The following is a 12,223-nucleotide window of genomic DNA, read 5'->3' as shown; positions in this document are numbered from 1 at the left end:
CAATAACGTAGCCTGTGAAATGTGATTAAAACAAAGAAAATTGCAACAAAAGAAAACATGAAAATTGTAAAATTACAAATCAGATTCGTTACAAGACTTGTATAGGTTTTGACAAAATGTCAAATGACAACAAATTTTTTACAAAAATCTGATTTACAATTTTGCAATTTTCAGTCCCTTTTTTTAAACAATTTTTCCTCTTAAAACGTGCTACCTTCAATATAAATTTTAGCGAAAGTAAAAGAACTTGAGGTCAAAACAAAAAGCAAAAGTTTAACAATTTGCTAATAAAAGAAAAGGCACCTTTTTAGAACATAAAAATAAGAAAATTTTACGTATAATTTTAGCGCACAAAAAATGTATGACTTAAGTTTTTATTGTTAAATTTATACAGGATTTATAACAGATGAAAAATGTTTTAGCCATACACATACAATTTTTTATAAAAAAAAAAAAGTTAAAGTATAGCCACCTAAAACTAATTCAAATAGTAACATTTCAGGGACAACATCCGAATTAGAATTAATACTATTATTTTCCTTACAATTTAGTCGAATTTTAGTTTTCGTTCCCATAATTTTAAATCGTGGTTTTTTTTAAATTCCTATAGTCTCTTCCTTCCAAAAATATTAATCTCTATAATTTAATGTATTAACATTTCTGTCATCCGAGAAAAATTATAAAGTGAGAAACTTTTCAAGTGAGCACCGTAGGTCCGCAAGGGAAATGCACAAATATAGTAATTTGCTCAGTCTCTTTTATATAGTAGAGTTTTCAAATATGGTATATCATATTTGTCTTTAATTTGACCAGATTCTTTTTCTGGCCAATCCAGTTTGACCAAATGATTAATCATTTACTATGTTGTCAATATCAAACTCCAATGTTGGGCGTTTGCACAGTTTTTTTTTTTTTGGCAAGATATATATCTTTCTATTAGATATAACTCTGTTCGAATCATTAAGGGGAGAATTTCAGTTAAGGACCGTAGAAGACAATTTATATCAATCAAGGACCAAAACTTTCTGAAATTTCACCGCAGGACCAAGGGATCAAATTGAAATTAAAATTTAGAGTGAGATTTGTTAGAAACAATCTCACCCAAGAGGGGGGTGAATTGGGTGAGTTACAAAAAAAAATTTAAAATTAAAAGCGTGCAAGTATTGAACAGAAACAGAGAGTCAGAGTAAGGAGAATTTTAACCGCAGAGAGGAGACACAAGATTTATACTGGTTCGGTCTAAACCACGTGACCTACTTCCAGTCCCCAGAACACCTCTGAGTGTTTCACTATCTTCCAAGATCGACAGGGCTCTTGGTGCCTCGGTACAGTAATTGAATCGCTCAATCACTCCCCCTTACTCCCGTAAGGATACAACCCCTCTCAAGAGTCCACACTCTTGAGTGTCTCTCAAGTTTTTAATAAAAGTAGTGAATGGCTCTCTTACAGAGTGAATTCAATGATAAACACTGATGCTCAGTAGTAACGTGAAAAACAGAGTATTGAATGCGTAACTAAACAATCGCAGGTGGTAGTTCAGGTATTCAATCTCTTCATTAATGCTTCTTCGCGCCTTTTATAGTTGATACCGTTAAGTAGCCGTTAGACGGAAGAGCTTCTAGCCGTTGTGACTTCGTTTGCGTGTTTCGCTGGTTTCAACGGCTCCGCCATTAATGCGTCTGAGTTTCTGACACTGTAGGTCGCAGTCTACGTAATCCCGTTGAAGAGCCGTTGCACTCGTTTTCATTAATCTGCATATTTTAAGATTCGAACAAATGAGAGTTTTGTGGTGAGTGCTTTAATCTTGAACAAAAAGAAGGCTAATTTATCATTCAAGGATTTGTGACGAAATCATTTATCAGCAAGAAGAACAGAGTGTCATTCCGGTTTAGTTTGATCGAAAAAGTGATCGATTACTTGATGATAGATCAAGTTATCGATAAACGGAATGAAGACTTTTCGAAATAGATCACCAAAATTATCGATCAAGTGTTGGATCATTGACTCTAAGATTTATCATAGAAAGAGGAAATCGTTTCATGATCGAACAATTGATCGAACACAAATTTGATCGAACAGATTATCGATAATTCAAATGTTATTGAAATGAAGCTTCAGTCATTGATGATCGAACATCTTATCGATAAATGTATGATGGATAATATTATCGATAAAACATGGTTATGTAAATAATCAATGAAAGACACAGGCTATCTGAAATGATCGAACAGTTGATCGATCATTGATCATTCGAACAAGTGATCGATAATGGTGAAGGAAGAAGTTTAATGTAAAGGAAATGATTATCGATCACGTTTTGTGAAACCATGAAATCCGAGGAATTGAATGATCGATCACATTATCGAAAAACCAGTGATCGATAACTTGATCGAAAAATAGTTCACCATAACTTAATGCGAATATGTCAATTTTTAGACTCTTTATCGATCACGTTATGTGAAAACTTATTTAAGCAAACAAGTTAAACTTATCGATAATGTTATCGATAATTTAGTTGTAACAAAACTGAGTAAGAGTGGGTAAGGACATTGATTATCGATCATGTGATCGATAATTTTATGATCAATAAGGTTATCGATCCATCAGTGAATTTGATCACCTGCATTCAGAGAGTTAGAGCATAAAGTTCGAACACGTAATCGATAAACAAATGGTCGGTAATATGATCGATAAATTTGTAACAGAACTAATGTGCAGAACAAGTAGATTGTGTTACCTTTTATCGAGGTCGTTATTGATGACTGATTTATCGATAACTTGATCGATAAATACACTTCAGATTTGGGTCTCTGATTGTTTACCTGATATTATCGATCAGCTTATCGATAATTTACCATACTCTTATGTGATTTTTACGATAGTGATTATCGATCACTTTATCGATAAATTACTCATCGAATAGTTCTTCGATCAAAAAGACTACTATAGACCTGATTTACACTTGATCATTTATCTGAAACCTTAGCGATAACCGATTGCTCGATCAGTTGATCGATCAAAATACTTAACCCTGATATTCTGACTTTGTTATCATCAAAACTATAATCCTAACAAGATTACCATAATACCCCTCCCTTTTTATTTTATTAAAAAAATAAATATTAATCGGAGATATTGTTCTGGCTACCGGAAGTCGGAGGTTCAGCCACCGGCACTCAGGTGGCACACCAAAAGGCTTACAACCACCAAGCCAAGCAACCCATTCAAACATAAGATGCAAATAAAAATACATATAACAAAACAAACGCAACTGTTTGAGTGTAAACGAATAAGTCAAATTAGACGATTTACAAGTAGAATTCAACAATTTACAACAAAAATTAGGTAATCTACAAATAACATAATAGAAGTCATAATCCCAAATGCAAGTGTTTAAGTACAAATGAACAAGTGAAATTTGAAGATTTACAACAAAAGTTTATGGATTTACAACCCAAATTTGGCAAACACAAGAGAATTCACAACCCAAAATGTAAGTGTTTGAGTGTAAGTGAACAAGTAAAATTCGACGATTTACAAGTGGAATTCAACAATTTACAACAAAAATTAGGCAATTTACAAATAACATAATCGAAGTCATAACCCCAAATGCAAGTGTTTAAGTGCAAATGAGCAAGTGAAATTCTCTTGCAAATCTATAAACTTTTGTTGTAAATCTTCAAATTTCATTTGCTCATTTACACTTAAACACTTGTATTTAGGATTGTTAGTTTCATTATGTTATTTGTAAATTTCCTAATTTTTGTTGTAAATTGTCGAATTTCACTTGCAAATCTATAAACTTTTGTTGTAAATCTTCAAATTTCACTTGCTCATTTACATTTAAACACTTGCATTTGAGGTTATGATTTCGATTATGTTATTTGTAATTTGCCTAATTTTTGTTGTAAATTGCTGAATTCCACTTGTAAATTGTCGAATTTCACTTGTTCACTTACACTAAAACATTTACATTTTGGGTTGTGAATTCTCTTGTGTTTGTCAAATTTGGGTTGTAAATCCATAAACTTTTGTGGTAAATTTTCAAATTTCACTTGCTCATTTGCACTTAAACACTTGCATTTGGGGTTATGACTTCAATTATGTTATTTGTAAATTGCCTAATTTTTGTTGTAAATTGCTGAATTCTACTTGTAAATCATCGAATTTCACTGGTTCACTTACACTCATACACTTACATTTTGGGTTGTGAATTCTCTTGTGTTTGCTAAATTTGGGTTGTAAATCTATAAAATTTTGTTGTAAATCTTCAAATTTCACTTGCTCATTTGCACTTAAACACTTGCATTTGGGATTATGACTTCTATTATGTTATTTGTATATTACCTAATTTTTGTTGTAAATTGCTTAATTCTACTTGTAAATCGTTGAATTTCATGTGTTTGTCAAATTTAGGTTGTAGATCCATAAACTTTTGTTGTAAATCTTCAAATTTCACTTGCTCATTTGCACTTAAACACTTGCATTTGGGATTATGACTTCTATTATGTTATTTGTAGATTACCTATTTTTTGTTGTAAATTGCTAAATTCTACTTGTAAATCGTCGAATTTCACTTGTTCACTTACACTCAAACACTTACATTTTGGGTTGTGAATTCTCTTGTGTTTGCCAAATTTGGGTTGTAAATCCATAAACTTTTGTTGTAAATCTTCAAATTTCACTTGCTCATTTGCACTTAAACACTTGCATTTGAGATTATGACTTCTATTATGTTATTTATAGATTATCTAATTTTTGTTGTAAATTGTTGAATTCCACTTATAATCGTCTAATTTGACTTGTTCACTTACACTCAAACAATTGCGTTTGTTTTGTTATATGTATTTTTATTTGCATTTTATGTTTGAATGGGTTGCTTGGCTTGGTGGTTGCCAACCTTTTGGTGTGTCAAGGGGTCATGGGTTCAAACCCTCCCTTAGCCATTTTGTTTTAAACAAAAAAAATTTCGGCCACCAGAAGCCAACCGGCGCTACTGTTCCGACCACCGATGGCCGGACTCCTGGCAGCGGCTACCTGAGCACCGATGGCCGGAACAATATCTCCAGTTAATATTTATTTTTTAGTAAAATAAAAAGGGAGGGATATTATTGTAATTCCACTCTAAATTTTAATTTCAATTTGATTCTTTGGTCCTGCAATGAAATTTCAAAAAGTTTTGATCCTTGATTGATATAAATTGTCTTCTGCGGTCTTTAACTAAAATTCTCTCATCATTAAATGTGATCATCTCTTCCAATAAAAATTCAAATATTAATTGATCACGTTACAAGAAATAGTCACTTTCACTAGACTTAACACCTGGTGATTTGTGCATTAACACTTTCATCATGATGGACTATGACCAGAGGTAATCAAAATCACGGCTAAACAAATCTTGATAGGTGAGAGATTCGTTGACGTTTAAACACCCCCACACACACACATCGTAATATTGAAAGTATAACGTATTCAAAAAATGGAATTGAGTGTAAAGTTACAATGTACACTCAGTTGTATTCTTTATCACTCCCTATTTGAATACATAGATACATGAATATATATGAGCCAACTTGGATAAAAATTAACTGGAGAGCAAAGTACTGGTTAAAAGGTTGCTTCGACCACCCTGGTTCTCATTTCCTATCTTTTTCATATCCCATGTATGTCTATGGGATGCAACATTGGAAAGGATCCTAGTTCTTCTTTCCATTTTTGAGATTCCGTACAGCCATAACAAGCTGTTGTCTTTCACCTTCTACCTCGGCAAATTTCAGACTAATCTCTGAGTATCTATCTTCCATCTCTTTCAGCTCTTTTTCCATATTTTTGTTCCTGTCCTTTAGCATCGCTACTTCGTCCATCAGTTTACTCGTATTGCGCCCACCATTTTGATTATCATGGAAGCAAGTTCGTGATTCACTGTTAGAAGTTCAAAAAAAAAAGAAGAAGAAGAAGATGAAATTAATTAAAAACACATGCCTCAATGAGATGCTAGTATAAATATATATATTTGACATTCGGGACACAAGGTGTGCAAATTTTACTGCGAGGGTGATAATGGTACAGGATTAACGGTAAGTTATACAAGGGGTACTAGGGATTCAGATAGAAATTTAGTTTTTACCTTCTGTTTGGTGCTCCACTAACTTCACCGCCTGCTGACTTGCCAGCTGTTCCTTTTTCTTCAGACTTGCCATTAGGGGCGCTTGTAGCATTTGTTCCCTTTAAGAAAATAAAATCAATCTGAATTAATCTACTGAACAGATAAGGGTAGAGAAATGTTGAAGAGACTTCAACCAGATAATTCCTTTCAACTCTAATTCCAGTTCTATGAGATCATCATTCTCTACCTGTTCATCTATAGTTGTATCAGTGTTTAAGAGGCCGAATAACTGATTTGAAAGCTTTTATCTGAATATGAGTTGCTGTATGTTTCAAGTTAATTTGGAGCTGATTTTCAACGCACTTTTTTTTTTTTTTGGGCCAATGATTTTCAACGCACTTTGATTTAAAATTATGCTAGTTGTAACATGATTACACATAATATGATAGATAATATCACATAAATATAAGCAGAAAATTTATCTCTTCCAGTTGAATTATATTTCAGTTAAATGTAGCCTAATGCTTTTAGTTGTGGAAAGACTACAATGTGATTATGATGCAGTTATGCAGATGATCTTTCATTTCCTTGTTTGCAGATTAGTAAAACAATGTAGTCCTGTAAAGTAGGACAGAATGACCGCAAAATAAGTGAGAAATGAAAAGCTAATGTTAACTTGGAAGAAGCCTTGATTCACTAGCTTAGAAAATAGTCTAAATAAAGTAGCAGCTGATAAATTTAGTCAAATACTGGCATCAGTTCTTAAGTACTGCCCAACCGATTCTAACTTTTTTTTGCAGTAAAGTTTCAATAGTTCCCACCAAAAGTTTTTTCTTGCTTTGCAGTATAATGATTTAGATTTTATAAAATCTGACGACTATGGATACAATATAAGCTTGACTTTCTTCTTTAATGGGTAGCATGTACTCGTAGGAATGGCTCTATAATATAATCTGGTTTCCTACCACACATTTCTCGTTTTAGTTGTTCATTTAAAGTCCGCCAATTAAGTTGGAAAATTACCTTAAGTGTTTCTGATTTTGTCTTCTTGGTGGATGCCTTTGTGGAAGATGGCGCTGCAGCACACTCATCTTTGGAATCCAAATTCACATGTGCAGCCGGAACTCGTCCTTTGTTGCTTTTGATCTTCTTTTCCATAATGTTTAATTCTGCTTCCTTCTTCTTCATCTCTCCTTGTAGTTGAGATATCTTGTTCTTCATATTCTCTTTCTCTACCTGTTCATTGTGCATGTTATGTTTTAATTTGTCATGTTGCATCTTGAAGATTTGTAATTCTGAAAGCAAGGCATTAAGCGGGAACTCCTTCTCCAGATCATTTATTTCTCTGTGCTCTTCTTGCTTTGTAATCACAGTCCCATTCTCCATTGACTTGGACAATTTATTCTCCCCTGCCATCAGCTTTTTAATTTCAGATCTGAGCATTTGCATTTGAACAGAGAAAGCCTCATCTTTCTCCTTCCTATGCCTTTGTGCTTCTTCAAGCTGTTTAGATTTGTTTTCTAGTTCTTCTGACATTTGTTCCATTTCTTTTTCTTTCAAGTTTATTTGGTTTAAGAGCTCTTGATGTTTCAACTCATTCTGATCTGTGATAAGCCTGAGCTCCTGGTTGCACTTCTGGAGCATTTCTTCCATTAGTTTGTTCTGCTGTCGAAATTCATCAACTTCTGCAACTGCTCTCTTTGTCGTCTTTTCATTTTCCTCAATTTTGGATGACATTTCAACTGAAAGCATTCTATATTCCTCCTCAAAGCGTTCAGATGCGATAGCATTATTTTGTCTTGTCTTTTTCAAGGCCTCCTCAAATTGTTTTGCCCGTTCTTCCTGTTCAATTTTTTCACATTTCATAGCATTCAGATCATCTTCAAATTTCTCAGCCTGCATTTTCAGTTCTTTCTCCAAACTCTTGACTTGGCTTTCAAGTTCATTGATACAGACCAAACACTCTGAAATCTCATCCGTCTGCTGCTGTATCTTTCCTTCTAATATCTCCACTTGTGAATCTAGTTTTTGTATAGTAGCCAAAGAAGCAGAGTTTTCATTCTGTAACATAATTTGCTGTGCTTCTTCTTGCTTCAACCTCAAAGAAATGTCCAGGTTTTCCTTCCTCAGAAGCTCATATTCCGAAGTGAGCTCTGTTATATCCTTGTTTAGCTCTTCATTTTGTTTGTTATAGGTGTCTATTTCGCCATTCAGTTCAGCAATCTTCCGTTTCAAAAGATCTACTTCCGTGGTGTCAACAGGCTGATTGGTAATACTTCGGGACTTTCTACTGGAAGAGAGATCCGATATTTCTTTGTTCTTCTGTTCCAGCATTGCTTCCAAGTCTTCTACTGCCAATAGTAGCTCAGAGTTTGAGTTCTGGGTCTTCTGCAATTGTATTTGAAGGTTGGAGTTTAACTCTTTTTCATAAACAAGCTCTTCCCTTGTTGCTTTTAACTGAAGCCTAACATCTTTGACCTCAGACTGTAAGGTTTTTGTGGTTTTGGTCTCATCATTGGAGTTTCGCTGGGAATCAAGCTGTTCACATTTAGTTTTCAGCACATCTCTCTCCTCTCTGAGGCTGATTATTTGTGCCGACATAGACTGTCCTCTACTGCTTTCTTTTGCCACCTGCCGTCGAAGTGATTCTAACTCCAGTTCTGATACTTCTACCTGCCTCTTTAGAGAAGCAATTTCACTTTTGAGCTTTTCAGAGGCATTATCTGAATGATCTCGTAATCTATCTTTTGGGTGATTATCTTCAAGGCTGTTCGTCCAGTCACCTAAGCTTCCATCTGATGTTGAGCCCAGTGACCAGTCAGTGTTCGACCTCCTACGCATATGGGTTTCTTTAGTACTGGCCTGAACAGTTCCATTATTCAGTCTGAACGATGAAGCTAGCTCAGAATTGGCATTTTCTTCAGTATAACCAGATCTGGTGTTGCCTAAGCGACAATCCTGTAAAAGAATCAGGTAACAAATGTGAATTTTATGGAATGGCCATTCAACTATGCTTTCAGTTCAAGAAAGTGCTAGCTATAAAGCATCGTAAGAAACACTACTTCAACATTATAAGAACTGTCATCTGTGCTGTGAAAGCTGAGCTGATGATTCAAGCTTCCATCATTGTAAAGCTCCAGAGCTCCATCTTCCATGTTTCTGAAATCAAGATATATGGTTTCTAAATTTGTAACTAACAGCTGAATGTGAAATTGAATCAACAAGCTCTTCTGGTTTATGTTCACCTTTGTTCAGTACACCCTTCTACATTCTGAATCGTCACCTGTCTCAACAATGATTTTGCACGTGAGAAATCACTATTCATGTTAGCAATCTGGTGTCACCAGTGTTATTAGATTTGAAAGTTAACAAAGCTCCTAGTCCTAAGAAGCCCACAACGTTTATATGTATGCCATATATTAAGATAATGAATAATGCAAGATTGTGATTGTGCACGTTAAGAGTGTCGCAACTAGTGAGATAATGAGCAAGGGAGAGAGTATACTAACATGTAAAATTGCACCTGAATTAGCAAACTTCAACGGAAGTGAAACAGTCAGCGGCTCAGTTTCTGCTATAAAATCTGCAAAATCGACTGAAGCTTCTCCAAGATAACCAGATTTTGAAGATCCCTGCAAGAGACCAGGACGATTAAATTTTCCAACCAACTCTTCATCAGGCAAAGGCCCAATTAAAATGAAAGTAAGGGGGAAAAAAAACAAATACAGGTGTTGCTTACAGTTGCAACAACAAAATGGTAGATTTTCTCATGTATTTTCCCGGATTTTGAATCCTGAACAAGTTTAACTGATTCGAAAACCGGGTTCTCCCACACACAGGTTCCTTCCTGCACCGCAGTTTTCTCTAGTTTCACCGTCGGCTTCCCGACATCATCCGGAACCAGGGATATCATCAGCGCCGACTTCTTCATTTTCGGCACCTGAAACAAACGAGATGCACCATAAGGTGAGTCTCTTCAGGAATCTGTATACTGCCATATAACTTTTATACTTCTCTTATACCAATCGAGTTTCAAAATTTTAGGCCATTATGTTTCAATCATAACCGCTTCACCGGCCACAATTTAGATTCAGTAACAGAACGAGGCAAAAGGGGGGGGGGGAGTTTAGTTTTCTTCGCCTTACCTGAGTTGCCTGAAACTGCAATTTGAATACAGCTTTGATCTTGTTCTTCTTGCTCCATGACTTAAACATTTTCCCGGCCGATTAGCAGTTCAAATGCCTGAAAATCCTCCTACAAGCTGAATCTCATTGTGACGCCGTCATAATTTTGTCGGACTCGCTAATTTCAAAACCTTTAATTTAACAAAGTCGGTAGTCGGTAATATCCGGATGTTCTGAAAGCACCGAGCATTGTGAAGTCAGCAGATTGGAGTCATTTCTTATCCGAGACTTGATCCAACACTGAACCTGCGGCTGATTAGTAAACTAAATTTAGACTTCAAATTAAAAAAAAAAAAAGCAAAAAACAAAAAAACTGAACCTGATTCAGAGCAGAACAGTTTGATTAGAAGCTTCTTCGTAAGACTTTTTGAATCATCATGGATTACTTGCTCCAAAGAAAAACTGCGGAATTCAATCGCATTATTGGACGCTTTTGGGTTCGTAACGCAAAGGACAAGGAAGGAACAGAGAGAGAAATTTCAAATTACAAGATTGACCAAACACATTTGAGTCTGAATCAAGGCGAACGATATATTTTTAACGAGCTTTAAGTGCGATTCAGATCCCTCTATAATAATTTAATTTGAGCCAAAAAAGAAAGGGGCGAAACCTGTCTGTACGTGAACCTCACGGTGGCGCTTTTATTCCCCCCCCCCCTCTTTATTATAATTAAAATTAATATAGAGATCGATTTAATTTAAAGAGAATTGCTGTTAATTTATGGATATAGAATCTCAAGTATTCTCTGCCAGGTTGGCAAAAATGTCTCTCACCTCATTTTTTTAACAGCAAAAGTAATTTATTTTGAGTATCATTATTAATAAATATATATAACTGTATTATTCGTAGGGAATATATTTCAAGTTTTCAATGAGTCAAATCTCTCTGTCGTTCTTAGTATTCTTATCTCTTTATTTTTGGTTCCATCCAAACTACAGGTCTACTTGTTAAAATTGTATCCGAGCTAAAGAACATAGTCCTCAAATTAGATTCTTAAATGTATAACATCTAGCATTCAAACCCTCCATCATTTTTTTTAAATAAATGGGTCCTCCTTATCACTCTTAAATCTAAATCTAAGTTGGTTAAGTGATCAAATTTTTCTTTTTTTAAAAAAATTAATTAAAGAGGCAAGAACTAATGGCTTAATATTACAAATGGGACAGAATCCACAACCTGTAGTACAAAAGGCCGCCAATATCACTAGCTACAGGGCTTTTTGCTGTAATCAAGTTTTTCTAGCATTTCTAATCCCTCTTAGAATTATATGCTTTTTTTAAGAATTAATAACATTTTTAATTTTAAAATTTGACTTTATTTTGGTTTTAGTCTATGAAATTTTGAAGCAGTGATTTTAGATTTTAAAACCTCATTTCAAGAACCAAAATATCTTAGGCTGATTATATAATAAGATCAAATTTCAGGTATCAAAATTAGTAGTTTTAAATTACAGGGGCGAAAATATTAGCCTTTTCTTATTACCAAATCTTCAAATTACATATCAAAAGGTAATATGCGGGTGTGTATCTAATCTAAATATGATATGCAAAAAAGCGGCACTACTACTATTATTTATAAAAGCTATAAATAACAAACTTTAAATATGGGAGAAAGTGGATACGCATACTAGTTGTTTAATGAAAAGGGACGATAAAGGGGATTGAAAGAATCCAAAGAAGGGATTACTATTTCTACTTTATTCTTAAAATAGGACGCACGTAACGTCAAGAAGCTTGTAAAGTAGTTGCACTGAGATTGAGATGCGAACTCACTGGACTCCATTAACATTCAAGCTTCTAATCGGCAACTATATTTATCTAAATGGGAACTAAATTACAATTTTAAAAATAATTTTATAATATGTGAAAGTAAATATATCAACTTGTTTGTTTTGATTTATAAAAAAATACTTTTAAAAAACACTATGTAATCA

General features: G+C 34.3%; 1 protein-coding gene across 2 annotated transcripts; it reads right to left on the bottom strand.

Moving 5' to 3' along the window:
* Positions 1–5,453: 5,453 nt before the first annotated feature.
* On the bottom strand, positions 5,454–10,816 carry LOC114746855 (golgin subfamily A member 6-like protein 22). Of its 2 annotated transcripts, none has more exons than XM_028935143.1 (9): positions 10,610–10,816; positions 10,252–10,536; positions 9,846–10,046; positions 9,616–9,738; positions 9,352–9,389; positions 9,169–9,265; positions 7,130–9,064; positions 6,128–6,225; positions 5,454–5,922 (listed from the first exon to the last, which is right to left on the bottom strand). In XM_028935143.1, the coding sequence occupies exons 2-9, from the start codon at positions 10,318–10,320 to the stop codon at positions 5,697–5,699; spliced, it is 2,787 nt and encodes a 928-aa protein (XP_028790976.1). In that variant the 5' UTR covers positions 10,321–10,536; positions 10,610–10,816; the 3' UTR covers positions 5,454–5,696. The 2 variants fall into 2 exon arrangements, with proteins under 2 accessions (XP_028790976.1, XP_028790980.1); XM_028935147.1 differs by having other exon boundaries at positions 10,252–10,463.
* Positions 10,817–12,223: the final 1,407 nt, after the last annotated feature.

Source organism: Neltuma alba, unplaced genomic scaffold (genome assembly GCF_004799145.2).
Source record: "Neltuma alba isolate B1F8T4 unplaced genomic scaffold, ASM479914v2 tig00000849_pilon, whole genome shotgun sequence".
NCBI lineage: Eukaryota > Viridiplantae > Streptophyta > Magnoliopsida > Fabales > Fabaceae > Neltuma > Neltuma alba.
This window is presented reverse-complemented; position numbering and strand designations above follow the sequence as displayed.

Coding starts and splice junctions, on each gene's coding strand:
- LOC114746855 (XM_028935143.1), bottom strand. CDS start 10,320: ATGTTTAAGTCATGGAGCAAGAAGAACAAGATCAAAGCTGTATTCAAA. Junction 10,047..10,251: donor TGCAGTTTCAGGCAACTCAG/GTAAGGCGAAGA, acceptor CGTTTGTTTCAG/GTGCCGAAAATGAAGAAGTC. Junction 9,065..9,168: donor ACAGTTCTTATAATGTTGAA/GTAGTGTTTCTT, acceptor ATTCTTTTACAG/GATTGTCGCTTAGGCAACAC.